Here is a 23,615-nt window from a genome sequence, read left to right on the forward strand (position 1 = left end):
TTGGGGTGGTGGTAAATAGAATTGAAGTCTGGGGGTGGATATTGCTAAGGTTGTCAAGGTAGCTCATACGATTACTTAGATACTGAAGAATGCACCAACAATTAGAGAAAGGAAAGTTTTTATTCCTCCTTATAATTCCTTGATACATCCACAACTGGATTACTTTGCTCAGGTCTGGTCACCTAGGTCTTTTGGGGGATGAGGGAGCTATAGAGAGGATTCAGAGGTAAGCGATCAAAATGGTGAGTGGTCTGTGGAATGCTCCCTGTGAGGTTAGATTGAGAGTTTGGGAATTGCAGAAGTTGGCTAACTGGCAAAAAAAGAGGGGGGGGGTGAATATGTTAGAAATGTTTAAGTTACATAAAAGGTTTTATAGGATTGATGCAGGAGAAGTGTTTCAGCACTTGGCTACAGGAGGAAACAAGAGGTCATTCCAGGAAGTTGAGTAAGAGTGTAGTTAGTAGGAGCATGAGGAGTGGATTTTTTTACTTGCAGAGTGAGGAATGAATGGAATCGGTTTCCAGAGACAGTTGTCAGTGCATTGAATGTTAATGGGTTCAAGGAAAGATATGATAGATATTGTGTGGACAATTTGGGTATGCAGAGGATTTTGTTGTTTAACACTGCCTGGATTTTGTGAATTTCAGCATGCATCACAGTGCAGTAGCCTGAACATCATTTCCATCAGTATTTCAGACTTCGTAAGTGTACCTCTAGGCACTGCATTCCCTCTATCTTAGCTATCCCAATAAAGAATATCTACAGATCTCCTTTTAGTGGCACTTACTTTACTCATCCTCAATAATTTTCTCTTCAGTTTTTTTAATCACTTGTTATGCTCTTTGATTCCTTTTGTAGTACTTTTTCCTTCATTTCCAAGCTTGTTAGTAGTCTCTGAAATCATCACCATCTTCATGATATTTATTTTTATATTTTTTTTTTCCAAAATTTTCTCATGACTTTGACTTAACTACTATTATGCATACTTTCTTGCAATTTCTTTCTTTCTTGTAGACTACCTGGCTTAATAGCAAGGAGCTTTTTTTTTTATTATTTGGTGTAATCCCTTCTTTTCACAGATTTGCTTGTCTTGATTTCTTGTGTTTGTCATGAAGGGGGGGTTTTTTTTTTATGTGCAGGATGCAAAGAATCCTTATAAGAACTTTTCTAGTGAAGATCAGATAGCTGGTCTCATTAAGAAGTTGATTGGTTTTCTCCCAGAAACTTGTTTTTTTTTTTTTTTACAGAAGGAAAAACAAACCAGCAACAGAATATACCTGCACTTTACACACATATATAAGATAGAATTAACCTCCCTATCATAGTAATGAGTTGGTTTCTGTAAAGCTGGGCTGCTTGGGTATGACAAGCAGTTGATCTTAACATAGTAACATAACATAATGATGATGGACAGCTGCAGATCTAAGATTTCCCTTCTGAAGTAAGACAACCATAGGAACAAGAGATCTAGTAGACACCTGGAAAAGTTGAGTGAAGGAAGCCTGTCTTTAGCTGAGAAAAGGAAGGGAGAACTTCCTGACAGGATGTGTATACCACAATATTGAGAGGCCCTAGAATTTTAGCAGTATGTTCAGAAATTCCTTTAATATATGGAAGTGGAATATAAGAGGGTTTCTTCCAGAGATCTAGAGACTTGCAGCCTAAAGCTGTTAAATGCTTTCTTGTTAAAGAACTCATTAAAACCATTTTTTAATGAGTTAATGGTTCCAACTTTTTGACTGAATGATGAGGAAAAGTAACATGGATATAACGATCAGTATGTGTTTCCTTTTGAAATGCTAAAAATTGTATACTATCATCCAGCTGATGAAGAATCAATAAATCTAAAAAGGATTTTTTTTCTCCTCTAAGGTAAACTGAATTTTAGAATGAATTATATTTATTTTGAGACAAAGAGTTTCGAATCTGGAGCCATTCCATATCGCAAATATATCGACATATCTGTACCTTACTGCAGGTTTAAGAGAAATATTAAGGACATGATCTTTTAAAAGCTCCATGTAGTAGTTGGCAAGCATGAGAGAGAGAGACAGAGGACTACCCATAGCTGTACCTTCAATCTGCTGATATAATTTGTCTTAGACACTAAAATAACTAGACTGAATAACAGTCAAATAGTTTAACATCTGGATGAAAATCTTGTTTAAGTAAATTAATAGTATCTGTCAAAGAAATATTCATGAAAAGAGATACAATATCAGGACTAATCATAATGTCTGAAAGGTTTAAGATTACAAATGTTAGTTTTAAAATCTAAAGGTTTTTTGTATAAGAAGCATATTTTCTAGTGAAAGAAGATAATAATGTAAACAAGTATTTAGAAACTTTATATGTAGGGCAACCGATGCAATATCTTAGGTCTTAATGGAACACCAGGATTATGGATCTTAGAAAGACCATGTAATTTGGGCAAATGAACAAAAAAGATTTTCAGTTTTTTTCTTTAATTTTTTATCCCAACTAAAAATTTTAAAATCAGTAATAACCTTATTTATTAATCTCTTATTTATTGATTTATTAACCATTAAGACCTTTAGTAGATTGTATCGGCAATTATTATCTTAGTGTCCAAGACAAATTATATCAGCAGATTGAAGGTCTATGGATAGTCCTCTATCTCCTGTGTTTGTCAACTACTATAGGGAACATTTAAAAGATTATCTCCTTAATGACATTTCTCCTAAACCTGCAGTATGGTACAGATATGTTGATGATGCATTTACGATTTGAAATGGTTCATCATCAGATTTGAAACTCTTTATCTCAAAAATAAATGATTTATCCGAGACTTCAGAATAATTACCTTAGAGGAGGAAAAACAATTTTTCGATTTAATGATTGTGCCATAGCTGAAAAGTAGTTTAGAATTTTCAGTTTATCAAAAGAAACACATATCGATCATTATATATCCATGCTTACTTCTCATCATCATATCCCAGTCAAAAAAGCCAGAACTATTAAGACGTTATTATGCCATGCTCATAATATATCTTCCACTCAAGACCTACGAAGGAAAGGAAGGGGGAGAGGAGATGACTGAAAAGTTCTGATAAACACCTAGAACAAACATGATATTAAATCAACTGATATAACTGATAAAAGAAAGAACATACTAGTAGCACAGTTATGAAGATAACTTATATTCTTATATCCTTGTATGTTCTTTCTTGTGGTTGTATCAGTTGCTTTAATATCATTTTTGTTCTAGGTGTTTATCACAACTTTCCAGGCCACCTTCATATGACAAGAATTTAATTATATCAAATCTGCATTTTTAAAAAATATTTTACTGAGTCGTTTCTTAAAAAACTCAGTAAAACTCAGTATCAAGAAAGCATTTAACTGCTTTAGGCTTTTAGTCTCTAGATCTCCAGAAGAAATCTCTGGGATTTCACTTCCATATATTAAAGGATTTCCTCAACATATTGCTGAAGTTCCAAGACCTCTCAATATTGTGATGTCTTTTCATCATATCAAGAAGATTTCTCTTCATTTCCTTACATATAGACAAGCTTCCTCCACTCAACTTTCCAGGTGCCTACTAGATTCCTTGCTCCTGTGGTTTGTCTTAATTCAGACAGTCTGATCGATAGATCCACATCCATCTGTCATGACAAACATAAATCTTGAATCCATTATCATGAACAAGCCAGTCTGGCCAGGCTGAACATTCTGCCTCAACAAAACATATGATAATTTGAAAGAAAACGATTTTTATAGAATGGCCTTTCTACATTGCCCAAATGTAAAGAGATCTGTTGGCTTTCAGTTATTGGAAATACTACTGCATCTTTTTTTTTTTTTGTAAATCCCTAATTAATATCTTATTAATATATATATAAATATATATATATTTGTTTAATTAGGAATTTGCTGACAGTCTGCTGTCTTACTTAAAAAACCTGCAAATCTTCACATCCTGCTTATACAATGCTAAGGATGATCTCTTCCTCTCCCACCACATTATGAAAAACCACTTCAGCGTTAATCCTATAACAACCCCTTACCAACTTGTACATATCACCCCTCTTCCTCCTAGTGGCACCTTTTAAAATAATTCTGTTGTTGCATTTTATTTTGTGTTCCATTGTCAGAATAGTGAGGATGCCTTACATACTGATGCAAAAATTTTATATTAATTAAATTTATTTTCACATAAGTTTGAGTTTCCATCTTTAATTTCTATAACCAGGAATTTATTATTATGATTATTATTATTATCCTAAGACCTCTTCCCCCATGAAGACTCCTTGTGGGGGGGGGGTCTACGATGAGTCTTCATGATGACTGATAACCACGGTATGATGAGCTGTGTGTATGATGCATTGTGTGTATGATACTGTGCTTTAAATGCATTCAAATTCTCTGCTGACACCACACTCACAGACAATGCATTCCAATCACAACTCACATGCATAAAACCTGCTTCTCACATCCTCCTTATACAACTTCCAGGAATGATCTCTTCTTCTCCCACCACATTATGAAAAGCCAATTCAATGTTAATCCCATAAAAGCCCCTTACCTACTTGTACATATCACTACTCTTCCTCCTATCCACTATCTTCTCAACCTTTCTTCCTTAGTCAATTGCCTCTGGACCCTTTTCAATATCTCCTCATTATTTTGAAATCCAGGCATCCAAATCTGTGCACAGTAATCCATATGTGGCCTAATCAAAGCCTTATATAATGGAACCAGAATCTCCTTACTTCTACAAATCACTGTCCTCTGCATCATTGCCAGAATTCATTGTATTGTCCTCGCAATTTTTGTAATGTGTTCTCTAAATTTTAGATCATTATCTATCATCATCATCCCAAGATCTCTTGTTTCCTCTACTTCCAATAATATATTCCCACCAAGCATAAATTCTACATCCCATCTTTGTTTTCCAAATTTTAAAACCTTCCATTTTGCAACATTGAACATGCCAGTTTAATGTTGCAAAATGGAAGGTTCTGTCACTTCCTTTATGAAACGGTACAATCTTGCCTTCCTTCCACTCCTTTGGAATGTGATCCAATGTAGACTCATATTAACACGTTCGCTGCCACGCTACTTGGGCATAGTTTGTTCCCGCACGCCAAGCGCTTCTGCATCTTCAAGGTCACTACGAGTAATCTCGTAGCCGGCTTATCAGACAGAATTTTGTTTCATACGCCAACTACGAGTAATCTCGTATCACACCCAACCATATATTACATGCATTGAAGATGTGTTTATTGCGTCTAGCCTCTAAAAACCTTCAGTTTCGCCAGGACCAGTAAAAGAAAACTTACTGATAATGAATTTATGCTAATATGAGCGATGATGAATTTAATGAATTCATCATCGTAAATGGAAGGATAAGAGGGAAGTTCTTTCCATTTCAAATATGCACAAATTTGAAATGGTTGAAGCAAAAAATCGGAATGGTAATTTGAATAAATTTTTTTTTTTATTTTACTGAGTGCTTTTTTATTTCATTGATTGGTTTTTATTTTTATTGAATTTACTAGTTTTAAATTGATTTACAAATTACGTGTTATACTACGGATTAACTCACACTTGGCATAGGAGGTTGGTAATCGACATACGAGTATACTCGTAGTGGCTTGTGAAGCTCATATACGAACTACGAGTATACTCGTAGTTGGCATCTGAGGCACATACACAATATACTATATTTTAGTTGAAATTATTTCCCTTCTACCAAGCCCCCAGACATGCTCTCCGCTTTATTCAGAACCCAAGGATCCAAATTAAGGTAATTAAACAAAGGGATAACTCGTGTTTGGCATAGGAGGTCGGTAAATCGACATACGAGTATACTCGTAGTTGGCTTGTGAAGCTCATATGCGAACTACGAGTATACTCGTAGTTGGCAGCGAACGTGTTAAACAAATATGTCAAGGTGGATGTCAACTCCCTGCCACATTCCTTCAAAATACTCAGTGATATGCTAACAAGTCCCACAGTCATATTAATGTCACATTTGCTTTATTCCCCATATACTTCTTCCTCACTCACAATCAATCTCTCCTCATTATCTACTGTTCTCAAACTCTCCATGATATTATGTTTACAAGGATGAAAGACCTTTATGAACGGCTCATTAAATATCTCGACTATATCCTCTGCAGCAGTTATCATTATACATTTTTTTTAATCAGTATCATCCTACCATAATCATTCTTTTTTTTTTTGCTGGCTGCATATTAGAACTCCTCACTTCATTAGCTAACTGCTGCTCACACTGAAGTATGACCAGCAATTTCATTCTATTCAACTCTATCTCCCACTATACTACCTCAAACACTATTTCTGCCTTACATTTCTACCTTGTACAGACATAAATCTTTTTCTATCATCGATTGCACTTCACCTCCCTTTTTACCTTTTCTATCTTCATGCAGTTTTTTCTTTTGATTGTGATTGGAAGTCATTGGCTTCTTATTGAACTAAAAAATACTGATTTTGATCATTTGCAGTTTATTAGAATAGTAGATATAAGATATTTATAGCTACAAGTGAATTTCTCTAGCTATCTTTTCTGTGTAAATCTACTAAGTGTAGCATGTGCTTTATTTTTATTTAGACATTTTAAAGGAAGAACATTTGCTGCAATGGCTAATGGTACAGTAGCAATATTTCATAGAGCTGAAGGTGAGGTTGTGTTCATATCCATTATTTCTTAAAATTAGAATCTTTATAATACATTGATTAAAAAAAAAAAAAAACTGGAATTATTATTTTACTGTAGGATGGAAGTGGCACTCATTACCCTAATTGCTCCAATTTCTGTTGTATACCTTTTATAGAGCATATTACACCAATATGAAATAATTCTATGTTTTTGAGAAAAATCTATCCACCAGCCACATACCAAGTCATCAACTAAATCAGTGCATCTAACAATAATGAGCCATGAATTGTGTAATCTCATGTTATGCATGTCAGTTGAGTCCCAGTGGTGGTTATACAGTTTATGGTTCTCTGTTGTGTGTGTTATATTGCTCCCATACACGAGAAGATGCATAGCATTTATTTGCTATAGAATTCCATCCCATTGAATTTTAATAGAAAATAATGACATGTGGGATGGAATTAAGAGCAAAGTAATTCTTTGATATTCTTTTTGAATTGCTGAAGCCTACATGTTGAAGCTTTTCCACAGAACCAAAGTAGATTGAATGAAAGGTGAATGAGAATAGAAGGTTCAGTAAGTCAGCATTGTAGTTGTGATGTTATAATTTTAGTAGAAATTGGGAGCATAACAAATGTCAGTTCTGCTGAATAGAATGATTGAAAGCTGTCTGTGAGAGAGGATATCACCAATAAATCAAACTGCCATCTTCTGAACAGCATTAAGAAATTTTAGAGAGACGTTGGACTTTCAAGGTTGGGTGAATTTGGGTTTGGAACAGAGAAAATAGCTGTACAGATGAAAAGTCACCTCCTGGCAGCCTCAAAGTAACATCTTTAGTAACCTCAGTTTTTTTGGAAGCTGAGGTTACTATAGAAGTGATTATACTAGGAAAGGCTAGGAGTAAGAATCAGTCTTAGAAGTGAGATCTGGGCTTGAACATTAAGTTCAACATCAACAAAGGTAATGGAAGAAGGAGAAGAAATAAGGTATTTTTTGACAAGACAGAATTGTGCTTTGGGAGTATTGGGGGTGACCAGGTTATTATTACCCTATTGCAGAATGGTATGGAGATCAGTATTTAGGGCATGTGTTGTAATGATGAAATTTGAGATGTTTAAGTGCTGCAAGATTTACCATATAAATAGGATGAGTAGAGAGTACTGTCATGCAGCAAAACTTTGGATGGGATTTGAGTTCAGAGAGATAGAAGCAAGAGAGAGATCATTTATGCATATGAGGAAGAGGGTGGGTGAAATAACAGTGCCTGGAGGAACATTTGCATTAAAAGGAAAATCTGAAAAGAGAATGTTCTTCACTGTAACATGCAGCAAAACTGGCAATCCATTTTCGAAGAGCAAACCATAAGATGGCAAGTTGTTGAGAAACCTCTAATGCTAAACCTTATCAAATGTCTTACAAGTGTCCAGTGCAACAGCAGAACCTTTCCATGGGCATGTATCTCCAGAGGTGGGTGATGTAGACAAGGAAATCTATTGTGAGTCTTCATTGGCAGAATCCATATTGGTCAATGATTAGTTGACAACTATACTGATCAAAAAAAGTTGACCATTGATTTCTTCCATTAATTTAGACAGTAGTACTGAGATGAGAGCAACATCTCAATAGTTTGTTGGCATACTTATAGCTGCTTTTCTGTATTTGGCTATATATAGGCTTACTTCTATCTTGTACTAGACTGCCCTAGCACTTTTATTTTGAAAAACCATGGCTTGGATATTGGGTAGAATTTGAATAAAGTGGGGAATGAAAGTTCTCATTCCAACTTGCATAATTTTTGCAACAAGATCATAACAATTATCTGGATCTGGAGAATTGAAACAGTATTCTGATCATAAAAAGGAGGAATAACAGTCTTCACTTGGCATTGTTTTAGTGCCAGAGAACACGAGAGGTCAAAGCTGTTCAGACTTGATATTTGGGTGTTCATAAAACTCTTATCAGACAATAATATTGTATGGAAAAAGTTTATTCAGAAAGTTTGACAACCTTGCAAGCAAGAAAAATCTCCAACAGGGAAGGTGAATTTACAACTTGTCACATTATAGACTTTTGGACAATGAAACCAAAATTCTAAGTAAAAGTCATTTTGCTATTGCTCCAGAAAAAATTTGTGCACACAAATAATGGCAAACATCAAATTTGTCTAAAAAAAACTACTTCCAGTAGAAGCAGATATCATTAGGCTAGAAGCTGCTGATTTTCTTAAAAATGCAAACCCTCCAAGAAGCAATATCTGTAACAGAGAAAAGGCTGCCCAGAAAAATTTTAAACATTATAATAGTGAAATTAGATGTGGGCAATGCTACAGTGATCATGACCACAGATAACTACAGTCATAAATTTGGAAGCATTATCTGATACATCAACTTATTTAGGTATAATAAAAAACCTAAAGCATCAATAAAAAATAAATTCAGTAATATGTTTGAGTTGGAAGGCCAAAAACAATAGTCCAGCCATGGAAATGAGGCATTGAAGTCATTGAGACTGTCCCACTTGTTGCTGTTTTAATGCCAAACTGCTCTTGTATGGAAATCATTGTGTGAATATTGTTCCATGTGGAGGAGACAAGCACTATATTGTGGTTGGAATTACCTAGGCACCCACTACATTCACTGTGCATTCTGGTTGGTACGTGAGCAGTTTTTGTAAGGTTGTGAGTATTGGAAAATGTTGCAGCACCTCTGTCTGTGCCACTGGAGTTGGAAAGCCATTTGGCGTTGTGGACATTAAAATGTGAAATCATCCTTCTTGGAGGATGATTTCACTGTTAGGGAAGCAGGCCTATAGAAGATCGATGTTTAAGGAGAGAAAGTCAAAGTACTCAGAGTGGCTGGTGGCACTGTGGCAGTGATAGTCTGGTTGGATGCTCTCTGTGTATGTCAGAGTGGATATATGCACAGATGCCATGCTTTATTCAAAAAGAGTCAAAGAATGAGTAGTTGGGAAAGTTGAGATGAATAGTGCTGGGTGGGGGTTGGGATGCGATTTAGGTCTCTGCCAGGAAGAGTAGGTGAGGTTTGGTAGGCTGGAGATGGTACTTGACACTATTAAAGTTAGAGGCTGAGGGCATGGATGTTGGTGAAGTGGATGTGTAAGACTTTGTGGAGCATATATTTGATCACAAGAGTCATGCACATTTCCTATGCAATGCTTGCATACTGGTCTTCATGGTGTCTAATAGTGCTGCTGATTGATTTCTTCACCAAATTTCCTTGTTTGTAGTCATAAACCCAACTGTCATCTCCATTTTGGTATTTTTCTTCAAGTTGTTTTCGAAGTTGACATCCTTGTTCTCTCTGGGAGAAAGTCAAGCCAAGCTCATATGTATTATTGGGGACAAACCTTTCAGCTTGTTGTTAATCACTGTTATTAATTTTGATGTGCTTGTCAGTGTGTTGCAAGTCACTTTCACTAGACAGAGGAGGTTTGTTCTGTCCTTCCTTTTATTCATGGATGCAAAATGATGGCACCTAACAATATTTCTAGGATCAAGGTTGCATTTTCCTGCTAAGTTACTGATGTCATCTTTTAGCAATTTGCCAGTTCCATTAAAAAGTTTAGAAGATTGCTGCAAATTTCTTGTTTTCAACCTTGATTGAGTCAGGTACCATTGACATGATTAAGTCACAGTTTGTTGGCATTGTTCTTGGAGGGATATACTTGTATTGCAGTGCTGATCATCAAGCAGTTTGAGCTTGGGTTTCCAGCATTTGGATTTTGGAAGAGAAAGTTTCATCCATGGTGTTAAAGTGCTATTTGAGGGCTCTCAACTCATTTTCCCAAGTTTAGAACCTGATTTACTAAAGAGAGGCACAGCAAACAGAAGAAAGGCTGGGTGAGGTTGCTCTATTTTTTCTTGTCAGTAATATAAATTTTGCAGCTGCGTCACTTTGTAATATTCTTCAGTTTGTCAATGATTGACATCGCTGCATTGGCAAGACCTAAGGTGCTCTGTTGTCATTGGCCTTTGTTGCCAGCACTTTGCTTCGCACAGTAGGCATAATAAGCACTTGCAAGTTGCTGATGTTTAATTGAATAAATGATTGACTTGATGCACTATTAGGTACTTATAGGTTGTGTAGAAATAATCACCTCCTCAGTGCCCAGTGTTGTGCTTTTTGTTTATTGGATAATTTGGGGTAAAACACTTGTAATAATGATAAAATGCAGCAGCATAAGTTTAGAGTACCATATTTCCACTTCAGGTAGTGCCTAGATGCATAGACCAGTGTCTGCATAGTTGCAAATACCTGAACATGAATCATAGCATGAAATTTGAACATGAAAATAAAAACTAGTTGAAAAGTTGTATGGGTTAAGATCTGAAAAGTGAAAGGTGGTTTAGAATATACCATTCATCTATCCTGAAGCATAATAGATCTGTAGTTGCTACACCTAAAAAAATTTGAGACAAAGTGAAAGCTTTGTTAGAACTTCAGTAGAAGCAGCATCCTATCCTCCTAAATATTTGATATTTTTATTATTATTATTATATGGGGTATCTCCACATAGTCAAAAGACTTATCATGGAAGACCTGCACTAACCATTATTCATGCAGTACCTGTGATCTCTATCCTTTAAACTCGTTCACCATGAGAGTACTCACAACTACCTCTGATAAACTATTCCACTCATTCACCACTCCTGGCAAAAAAAAATCTAGTCTGCACACCCTTATTAACCACACTCGTACACAACTTCAAAGACCCCTTGCTCTCTCCCTTCTCATCATGTATTGAAAAATAACAAAAAGAGAAACAACAGCTCAGCTCAACTTTTCTTCAAACAATCCTGAGCCATTCATTAAGGAGGAACTGAAAATGGTTCTTATACATGCTCATGCCATGTGGTACATCCTGATGACATCCATTATGAGATGACAAACCATTTTCAGTTGATTTCTTTCTTTCAATGTACAACAGAATACTTACCACAGAGGACGCTCCAGATTCATGGCATGTCAGTTGTCAATGAAATTCCAAAACCAGATAAAGATGCAACATAATTACCAAACTGTTGCTGAGACTAGCTTTCTTTGTATGATATTGGAGAAAACTGTGTTCAGAAGCACTCAAATTTACAGACAAGATGATATTTCCTTCTTGAAATCATCCGACATCAAGCCTCTCCTTTCATAAACACATTCCAACCATTGTATCCTCATCTTCTAAACAACTAGGATTTCTCTTTTGCTCAAGACATTACTTCACATCTGAATAGCTATTAACTTTATACAAATCACAAATCTGCTCAACTGCTGAATACTGGTCTCACATTTGGAGTGGGGGGGGGGGGGGGCCCTGATAACTCCCTCAAAATTCTTGACTGAATACAGAGGATTGCAATTAGATTGATTAATAGCCCATCTCTTACCAACTCACTCCTCCCACTTTTGCACAGACATTTGGTTTCTGCATTATGTGTATTCTATATTTCCATGGCAAATATTCATCTGAAATAGCATCAATAATTCCACCACTGTGTACTAAGTTCATTGGAATGTGCAGCTACTGCCCAACATCCCTTCGCAGTATATGGAAACCCAGAACAGGTTTCTTTTCCTCCTCCTTCATCCCTGCTACTGCTGTATTATAGAACTGTCTTTCCCCTGATGTGTTTCCCAAGGAATACAATATATAGGATTTTAAATCAAATGTAAACAAGTTTCTCCTTCCCCAATCCACTACCCATACATTACACTAATGTACTATAGATTGATTAACCCAACTTCTCTTGTATAAGCTCAACAAAACAGAAAGGTGGAAAGAGAGGTTGAGTGCGGTTGATGATAGAAAAAGAGTTATACTAATACAAAATAGAGATGAAGCAGTATGGCATGAGTTAGAAGGTAAATAGAATAAAATACTTGATTGGATGTTGCTATAAGACCTGGTAATGTGGAGGGTAGTGACCATGAAATGTATGACCAATTAGCCAAGCAAATAGAAAAGAGAAGATCACTAAGAATGCATTTAATTATGGCAGTGTAGATTGGGATGATGAGATAGCAACGAAATAAGGAAAATGAATTTCTTGGGTTTTTGAGTGACAAGTATGTAACAGTGGACATGTGAGAATTGAGGGTATTGGATATGATCATCTGATCAGAAGATGTCATAAATGAGGTGTCAAATCTCCCTTCAGTTGGTTGAGAGTGACCATGAAGTGATTACCTGGGTCATTGCCAAAAATGTGAGGACTTATGTGAGAGAAGGGTATATATGTGGAATAACAAGAATGGTGATTATGAGAAGCTCAGGAAACAGCTTGCAACTGTAGCATGAAATGACAAGTCGGGTGGAAAGGAGATAAGTGCTGTTTGAGTGCTATTTAAGAAATATCTAGTAGAAGCAATGTTTAAATTTATTCCGAGGGTAGATGAGTGAAGAGGTCAAACATGCAATACAGATAAATAAAAAAAAAAAGCATTGTGGAGGCAACATAAGACAAATGGTCATAATCCATTTCATGAGTACAATGTACAAGAAGTGTGACTTGGAGTTAGCTTTTAGTAGGATGATATTGATTAAAGAAAATGGTATATAAGAGACAACTGCTGCAGAGGATATATGTTGAAAGTTTTTTCACTTGGTTATACTATAAATTAAAGATGTCAAAAAATTATATTCTTGGTTTCATCCTTTATCCAAGTGTAAGGAAACAAAGTTTGCATGTGAAGTCACTTCACGACTGGGCTACTTGCATATAGAGGCTAATGACTTCACATCAATTGCCTTATTATCCCATAATGCAATGCACATATCCTTATGTACATGTATAATGCTATGCATTATGGGAAGAGCCACTAGTTAGACCAGTTACGACCTTTATTGAGGTCTCATCAGTGGGAGCCACACCCAGAAGTGATACCATTGAAATAATGCAGAAGTCATATTTTCATATACAAGTAGTCAAAAGATGTCACACTTTATTACTAAAATACTCTAGATTAGAGATCCTCTCCTCATAATACATAACATTATACATGTCTGTAAGGATATGTGCATTGCATTATGGGACACTAAGGCAGCTGATGTGAAGTCATTAGCCACTATATACAAGTAGTCCAGTTCACATGCAAACTTTGTTTACTTACACTTGGATAAAGGATGAAACCAAGAATATAATTTCTTGGCATTAATTTATAGTATAACCAAGTGAAAAACTTTCAACGTCGATTTCTAATCCAGAGTATTTTAATAACAAGGTGTGTGAAACCTTTTGACTACTTGTATATGGAAATATGAATTCTGCATTACTTCAACCTTGGTATCACTTCTGGGTCTGACTCCCACTGATGACACCTCATGATGATATAAAAGAGCTGAGTCCTTTTCTCTATCTCTCATACTATCTATCTGTCTTTCTTTCTCCTAATACTATCAGGCTCTCTTGCATTCCTATACCAACTACTCTAGGCCTATGATGAGAACCCCTTTACTTTTTCACCTCAATAAAGGTCGAAACCAGTCTCGTAATGCATATCATTATACGTGTCCATAAGGATATATGCGATGCATTATGAAATACTAAGGCAATTGATGTGACTTCATGCACAATCTTTGCTTACACTTGGATAAAGGATGAAACCAAGAATATAATTTCTTGGCATCTTTAATTTGCAGAGGATACAGTTGAGATATTTACTGAGCAGTTTACAAAGGTCTTTCATCCTTGTGAATGTGACATCATGGAGAGTTTGAGAGCAGAGGAGGAGAGAATGTCTGTGAGTGTGCAAAAGGTATACGGGGACATTCAGCAAACTCAATAATGTCAGTAAGGCTCTGGGACTTGATGATATATCACCATGTATTTTGAAGGAATGTGCCAGGGATTCGGCATCTGCCTTGGCATATTTGTTTAACGAGTCTTACATTGGGTCAGGTTCCAAAAGAGTGGAAGAAAAGGGAGAGTGTACTGCTTCTTAAGGAAGGTGACAGAATTCAAGCATCAAATTATAGTGCCATTCTGTGTATGGTGTTGTGGTTACTGTGTTGGAGAGGCTAGTTGAAAACAAGGATCCAGAAATGGGTTTACATCAGTGGTATTATCTTTGAATGACAGTATGGATTTGCTAAAGGAAGGTTATGTTTTAGTAATCTACTTATTACATTAAGATGACAGCTACATTGGATGAATGAGATGAATACAGAGTAGTATACTTAGATTTTGCAAAGGCTTTTAAGATATTACCATATGCTAAGCTGGTAGTCAAATTAGAGCAGATAGAATTGGATATTAGGCTAGTTGCATTGAATTAGAGATTGCTGTCTGAGAAGTATCAGCAAGTTGGGAATGGGGAGCAATATCCCTAAAGAGGAAAGTCACAAGTGGTGTACCCCCTAGTCTGTTTTAGGGCCTTAGTGTTTAACCTGTATGATACTATAAAAGATTTGAATTGGGATATTCAGTTGTTTGCAGATGATTCAAAGTTAGGAAGAACTATGAGGGGTGCAGCAGATGTGTCCTTACAAGAAAATTTCAATAGACTGAGTGTATGAGCACAGGAAGGTATGCCAGTTCAACATTGCAGAATGTAAGGTTTTAAAATTTGGAAAACAAATATGGGATGTAGAATTCGCTCTTGTTGGATATATATTGTTGGAGGTGGAGGAAATAAGAGATCTTGATGAATGATGGATAAGGATCTAAAATTTAGAGGACACATCGCCAAAATTATGAGGACAACACAATGAATTCTGATAATGATGCATGCGACACTCACTTGTTGAAGTACATTGATTCTGGGTGCATTATATAAGGCCTTGATTAGGTTACATATAAACTACTGTGCATGGATTTGAACACCTGGTTTTCAAAAGTATGAAGAGATATTGGAAACTATTCAGACGCAATTGACTAAAGTAATTTCTGCTCACTGGAATGTTGAGTATGAAGAATGGTTGAGAAGATGCAAATTGCAGAATCTAGTGGATAGGAGGGAGAGGAGTGATATGAGGGAGATTTATAAATTGGTTAATGGTTGTTATAGGATTAGTATTGAAGAGATTTATCATAGCATGGTGGGAAAACTAGAGATAATCCATGGAAACTGTATAAGAAGGGTGTGAGCAAGGGAATGAGGAGCAGATTTTTTTTACTTGGAGAGTTGTGAATGATTGGAATACATTGCCTGAGAGTGTGATTTCTGTAGAGAATTTGTATGTATTTAAGCATGATATGTTGAGTGTGTTTATGATAACGGGACCTCCCACATCCCAAGTCCTCCAACAACGAGTCTTTGACTCCATGGAGGTCTTGGGATGATAATATTGCTATGTAATATATGTACAAGGGTGGTCTGAAAGGTTCTCAGCCTCGACCATAGATGGCAACACTATTGGCAAAGGATTTTTTTTTCTAAGTTGGTACATCTCTCATAAGCATCCATGTGAAATTGCAAGTCATTCTATCAAGTAGTTTGTTTTATACAGCTGTCTGAAGCAAAAGTGTTGTCTGTATCACTTGAAATGGATAAAATTGAGTATCATGCAGTTATAAAATTCTTTGTAAAAGAAGGTTTGACGGCAAAAGAAATTCATTTGAAGTTCATAAAAGTTTATGGGCACTCTTCTCCTTCATTTTCGACAATCAAGAAATGGGCTACCAAGTTTAAACACGGCCATCAGCTTTGAAGATGATCCACTTGAAGGACATCCAAAAAGTGTAACAACACCAGTAATCATTGATCAAGTGCACGATATGGTATTGGATGACCGACGAGTCAAAGTGCGTGAAATTGCTGAGACTATAGGCATTTCAAAAGAGTGTGTTGGATATCTTTTGCATGAAGAATTGCAAATGAAAAAGCTTTGTGCAAGATGGGTGCTGGGCTTGCTAACAGCAGATCAAAAATGCACTTGCATGAAAATCTCTGAACAGTGCTTGGAGCATTTTAACAAGAATAAAACTGATTTTGTGCATCGATTTATTACTATGGATGAGACTTAGATTCACCATTACACACCAGAATCCAAACAGCAGTCAAAACAGTGGACAGAAGCCAGTTGTTCAGCAGCAAAGAAGACAAAGTCAGTTCCATCAGCTGGAAAGGTCGTTGCATCGGTGTTTTGAAATGCTAAAGGCATTTTGTTTATTAATTATGTTAAAAAGGGTAAAACAATAACTGGGGAATATTATTCCGTTCTTTTAATCAGGCTAGACGAAAAAATTCGTGAGAAAAGACCCGGTTTGCAGAAATAAAAAATCATCTTTCATCGGGACAATGCACCTGCCCACAGAGGTGTTTTGCAATGAGAAAATTAAGGGATCTGCACTATAAATTGTTGGAACATCCATCCTATTCCCTAGATTTGGCTCCCTCTGACTTCTATCTCTCCCAAAACTAAAACTCTTCCTCACTTGTCAGCATTTTTCTTCGAATTAAGAGGTGATTGCAGCTGTAGAGAGATATTTTGCAGATCTTACTGAGAACCACTACAAGGACAGGATAATGATGCTACAGCATTGCTGGAATAAATGTATTAGTCTTAAGGGAGATTATGTTGAAAAATAAAAATAATTTTGAAATTATAAATTCGTTTTTTCATTATTAGGCCAAGAACTTTTCAGACTCCCCCCCCCCTCGTATATTGTCCATTATATGCGTTAACTACCTAGAGCATATTTGACCTTTATTGAGATATCATCAATAGAAACAGAACCCATAGAGATTTCAAAAGCTAAATCATTTCAACTTTAGTCTTAAAAATAACTGCACTCTTTTATCAAGTTTATTTATTTTTTAAAAAAAAATTTTTTAATCTAACCAAACCTCCCAAGTTTCAGTGGGATGCACTTTCTTCTAATCTTCTGGTGAGAGGAATGAGCCTTACAAGGAAATGTGTGAAATGTCATGCCCTTTGCTATTCAGTTTAACTTCATAATCAGTGATTTTATGTAAACAGCTTGTGTGATTCCTGCAGTATGAGGGATGATAGAATGAGGATAGAAAGCCATTAATCATCTCTCCACTGCCCTTCTTGCAGCTATGTTTAAGGTTTCACCATAGACTTTTCTGTGCCTTTTGCTGCAAAATACGTCTTCATCCAGAATCAGAGCTAAGTTTAGGACAAATAATACACTGGTTTTTGTAAATTAAGGAAGAAAGAGAGAAATCATGCTGACTGGGGAGAAAAGGAAAGAAGCATATGAAAATCAGTGGCACTGTCAGCAGTGTATGCAAATGAGCTACTGCACGAAACCAGGTGTTTTGAAGTAGTTTTCTATTTTGTGTCAGGTGTGAGAATAAGACATTTTGTAATCACAAAATTTTTAGATTTGGCTCTAATACGTCGTTTAAACAAGCCAGCCATAATCAGGTAGAGGTAGCCAGATGGGTTCATGTGAGTTATGCTGTGGTTCACAGAACTGTGGAAACAATTCTAACAGTTACAAACAGCATCCCTGAGATACAATGAAGGAAGGCCACTGGCTATCATTATCTGCTAGCCAAAACAGGAGTACTACCCCAAATCATTATGGTCGACCTCACATTGGCTACAGGAACATTGCTATCTACTTCCACTGTGCTCAGAATGCTTAACAAAGGTATACTAGGGGACCAGTTGTCTGTGTGTTCCTATCACCACACACACAACAGAAGAGAATGTCTGAAATGAGCCAATCTCCATATCAACTGGACCCAACACCAGTGAAAGTTGGTATTGTTTACAGATGAACCCCAAATTGTTCTACAAAGTGATAACAGGTATGTTCTGATCTGGAGAGAAATAGGAACATGTTATCATCCCTCTAATACCTGTGAAACAGACACTTATGGTGGAGGTAGTGTGATGGTTTAAAAAGTCATCTCATTAGACTGGTACACAGACCTGTATGTGCTTCCTAGTGGAACTATGAATGTTGCAACTTAACGGAGATGAGGTCCTGGACCCCAATATTCATTCATATGTGGGTACAATAAGAAGACATTAATCCTACATGACAATAATGCTCTTCATCATATAGCAAAGCTCATGGACCAATATCTTCAAGAAAAGACTACGATACAGATGAACTGGCCAGCCATGTCTTCTGACCTTAATCCTATTTGAGCATCTCTGGAATGCTCTGGTAGATGTGTTGCAGCTCTGAACTCCTCTTCCCAAAACCTTAAGGAACTTAGGAGAGCTTTGCAGGAGCACTGGTTGTAATTCCCAGCTCTGCTCTTGGACACCATTATAAACAGTATTAAACATCATTGTGAGCACTGTATTGCTGTGACGGAGTGACCACATGCTGTGTGGATGCCATTTGACAACTTCATTTTGACCTCCTGTTTTTGACCACAGTCTTCATATACCCATTTTTTTACTGAATTAAACTATTCATTTACAATTTTTGTGGGTGTTTCTTTTACATCTCATTATTATTATTATTCTACTGACACCTCCATGGAGTCTGAAGACTCATCACAGGAGACCCAAACTATCCACACAATCTATCATACCTCTCCTTGAACCCATTAACAGACAAAGCAAATATCACAACTATCAAAGCAAAAAATCTAGTCCTCACATCCCTACTACCCACACCTTTGTTCAACTTCCAGGTATGATCCCTTGTTTTGGCCCCTCCAGATAGTACTGAAACATTTCCCCTGCATCAATCCTATAAAACCTTTAAGCAACTTAAATATTTCTATCACATCCCCTATTTTTTTCCTATCAACCAACTTATGCAATCCACACACTCCCAATCCCAATATGTGGAATGTTCCCAAATAGGGAACATTCCACAGACCACTCACCATCTTGGTTGCTCACCTATCAATCTTCTCCACCACTTCCTCATCCCCCAAGAAACCCAGGAAACCAGACTTGAGCACAGTAATCCAGATGTGAACGTATCAAGGCCTTATAAAGAGGAATAACAACTTCCTTATCTCCACTTGTTGATGTGTTCTTTAATAGCCAAGTAATCTTAAGAGTTACCTTAGCAATATGTCCTGTAAAATTTAGCTTCATTTTTCCTGGAGTACAGTGCTATCAGTGTGATATGCAGCTTGTAATCTGTTTATCCCAAAATGCATAACTTTACATTTCTCGACATTAAACTGATACCCATTATCTTTTGCCCATACTGACAGCATATTTAAATCATCCCGCAAGCTCTCCACATCGCCTTGATTAACTAGTACTCTACCTAATTTTGCATCATCAGAAAACAACTGAATATGCCCTTCCAGGTTATTTCTTATATCCTTTATGTACAAATTAAACAGAAATGGTCCCAGCTCTGACGGCACACCACTATCACCTATTTTCGCCTGTTCTACCCCTCTGTAATATTTATTCTTTTCTCTCCTAACATCGTGGTTTATGATCTTAATCCTGACTTATTCCCTCATATAATTTCCTTAGCCTAATTTCAATAAAAGTTCTTTGCTCGATGCATCAAGTTAATATACTATAATTCCTATGCAGTCTCAATATTTAATCTGGGCTGTTAAACTTTCTTAAGAGTAGTGCACGTGGATTGAAGACAAAGGGATTGCCATTGGATAGCGCCAATTCCTTTGTTTCAGTGCTGGTGCTAGTTCCTTTTGAGATTCAGAGAAAATTTCTATTATACTGCACCATCCTAAATCCTAGACTATTGAACTATGCAAAATCAAGGAACTAGAACACAGTTTAGTACACTGTCTAATATCTCTTAAGCACTGTTGTTAAACTCTAAATTCATGAAATAACTAAAATTCATTTCACAGTCGTAGCCTCCCTTGTATTTTACCTCCCACCTTGGTTCTTACTTAATGAGCGGTGCAATAGAAAGGAGATCAGGCAAGTCATCAATTAATATTAAAGAAAAACATTTAATTACAAAATCAGACAATTTACACTTTATGAACAAACTCTGACATAGAATTGCACTAACTTTAGCGAATGAGTATACTCAACTAAAATTTCTAATTCTCCCGTAATATGTTAAAACATTATTTCAAGTAGGAAATTATATCAAAGGTCAATTATCCATTTTACACATAACAGTGCTAAAGGTCATTCATTTATCAATAACAGAGTTATCTCAACAAGCTTCCACACAATTCTTCCATCCAAAACTTAAAATTCCTCTACTTCCTTTAGCACTTATCTCTAAAGTCCTTTCATTATTCAAAACATTATAAACCTAAAGTTCTTTTTACAATTACAGGTTGTTCCCCTCAACACAATTATATAACAGATCAAAATTCTACATTACCAAAGGATGGGGAATCATTCGACCTTCACATACATCTCGACAGAACTTTGTTTCCTTGATCCTTCTCTTAATTGCTTTCATCTGCACTATTCGACTGATGGACTCGTACTAGACACATCTCTGCCAAAAGGTAAGACTGGCTCGCTGCTCTCATGTCAACTGGCTCGGCATGGCATATCAATCTCTGTGGTGATTGGGAACTCCGTTCCGCTGGGCTACTCATTGACTGGCGAACTTGCCATAGACACTTCAGCGTGCTCCAACGACCTCTCGATGACCACTCTAATTCAGGGGGAAGAGAAAAAACGAACTAGCGCCACTATGCTTTTTAAATCACGTGCCTGATGTTTCCTCCCTATGTCATCCTGTTCTCTCCCTTTTTCCAGCACCTAGCGTCACACTCTCCCCTAGTGTGCTTTACGGAAGGAACCCGCATGCACGTCCTACTTGATGCACGCGTTTAGTTTCAGGCCATCACTATTTAATCCGATTATCTTTCTCCCGGCAACACACAAGTATTTGCACAAAATCCACTTAGTTTAAACATTAGAAAATTTACAATAATTATTTACAACATGATGCATAGACAAGTTTTACTTAAATTACTAATGTTGCTTAATTAGAAAAAACACACGTATAAACCACAGTGAAAATTATTTAATTGCAAATATTTCATCCTAAGTATCTTAGGACATCATCAGTACAGTATTTAAACAAAAATTAGGAATAACATACAGTTAGGGCGCATGATTACAATAGAATCTCATGAAAACGTGCATAACGTGCTAAAGTAGTACAAAAAAAAAAAAAAAAAAAAAACGTTAATTATTTAACACAGTTTTGTATGATAATTTCCCATACTTTAGGAATAGTAAGAACGTCGTTGTGGTTTAGGTTTGGTCTGTGTAGTAGGGCTTCAGAACTTTCTTTGTATAAATGTTCGTGTTTAAATAAAGATCTATGTAAAAGTTTAGCCTTTTCCCAATGGATCCTATGGTTTGGATTTTCAATTCCGTATTGAGAGAGGCCAGATTTCTGCGGTTTAAGAAGACGAATGTGGTCTTGATGTTCCGAGATGCGTTTCTGAACAGACCTACCTGTCTGTCCAAAGTAAGATAATTTGCATGAGCATGGAATCTCATAAACACCAGGTAACATCAAGGGTGAGAATTTGTCCTTAGGAGAAGGTAATAAGTTGTAAATTTGGTTGATAGGTTTGTAAGTAGTGGCAAAATTGTATTTCTTCATAATTTTAGAAAGACGTTCTGAGATGCCTTTAACGTAAGGTATGGGAATCCTATGCACTTCTTCCTGTCTGGTTTGATGTATGCAGAAGTGACTGATGATTTTTTGAGTTGTTTTGTGATTATATCCATTTAGAATGGCTGTATTTTTGATAACTTCTAATTCATGGTTTAAAGATTCTTCAGAGGAGCAGAATTTGTGTGCTCTGGAAACTAGTGATTTAATAATGTATGTTATTCCTAATTTTTGTTTGAATACTGTACTGATGATGTCCTAAGATACTTAGGATGAAATATTTACAATTAAATAATTTTCACTGTGGTTTATACTTGTGTTTTTTCTAATTATGAACGCACCACAGGTTTCGTTATTTAAAAAAAAAAAAAAAAAAAAAAAAACTAATGTTGCTTATAAATTACAATTAGCTTTATTTCTTCTGATATACCAATATTGGCCCTGGGAATGTTATTGCATGTTAAATCTGAATGAAACATAAATGGAACTAATTTCTGTTTCATTCAGAATTTAACACCCTCCATATACTGCTTTGATTTCTATCCAGTAGCCACCTACTCTTATCCACTTAACCAGTATCATATCCATCCCAATTTGTTCTAATTTGCATAACAAAGTTCTATGTGGTATTCTGTCAAGTGCCTTTGCAAAATCCAGCAGAATCATTGTGTAGCCATTTAATCTATTATAAAAAGATAGTAAATTATTAAGGCATGATTGGCCCTTCACAAAGCCATGTTGTCCTCCCCCCTACAGTATCATATTATTTTTGCCACCCATTCTTGAATTCTCTTTTTGACCAGTTTTTCCAGTACTTTTAATACCACGCCTGAGATACTGATTGGTCTATAATTTGTTACTACAGTTTTAGAATCTCCCTTATGAGAGGGAATTATTTTGCCCTCTTTCCACTCCTTGGAACTCTACCAGAGCTCAGACTTAAAGAGCCTAATGAGAGGCATTTCCAGTTCCCTTGCATATTCTCATAAAACACGAGCTGATATCCCATTTAATACCACAGCTGTTTCCACATTGAGATTCTACAATATCCTAAGAACATTCAATTCATCCACCTCTGTTCCCACACTAGGATGATATACCCTTACAAAGTGGTCAGTCTGTAACTCAAATATTTTATCTGCTTCTGTCACCTTGTGATCATCAGCACTCATTAAGGTTAATCTTCCATAGTCACTTGTCTTCTTATTTTCCACATAACGGAAGAACTTTTTGGGATTTCATTTGGTCTGCTTGGCTAGATTCTTCTTGTAATCTGATTTTTGCCTTCCTTACCATACTGGTAAGGTCACCTTTCTTGCCTGAGCCTGTACTGTTCATGTGTTTGCTGGTCACATTTCTCCTTATATACGCTCCACAGCATTTTCTTCTTCTGCAGCAGATACTTAATGATATTACTCATTCATATTATTCCTTACCTTAGGTATAAAATTTAATATGCTTCCTCTAAATGACCTT

The 23,615-nt window shown here is 36.3% G+C and overlaps 1 protein-coding gene across 1 annotated transcript in view; it reads left to right on the plus strand.

Moving 5' to 3' along the window:
- The window catches only part of LOC150106702 (C-Jun-amino-terminal kinase-interacting protein 4-like), a 713,212-nt gene that overhangs the window by 596,467 nt on the left and 93,130 nt on the right, over positions 1 to 23,615 (plus strand). The window contains 1 exon segment of the mRNA XM_090393457.1: positions 6,602 to 6,669. Coding sequence (XP_090249583.1) covers positions 6,602 to 6,669 — 68 coding nt within the window.

The sequence above is a fragment of the Typopeltis vanoorti genome, chromosome 5 (assembly GCF_054136105.1).
Source record: "Typopeltis vanoorti isolate ZY-2024b chromosome 5, IOZ_Tvanoo_1.0, whole genome shotgun sequence".
NCBI lineage: Eukaryota > Metazoa > Arthropoda > Arachnida > Uropygi > Thelyphonidae > Typopeltis > Typopeltis vanoorti.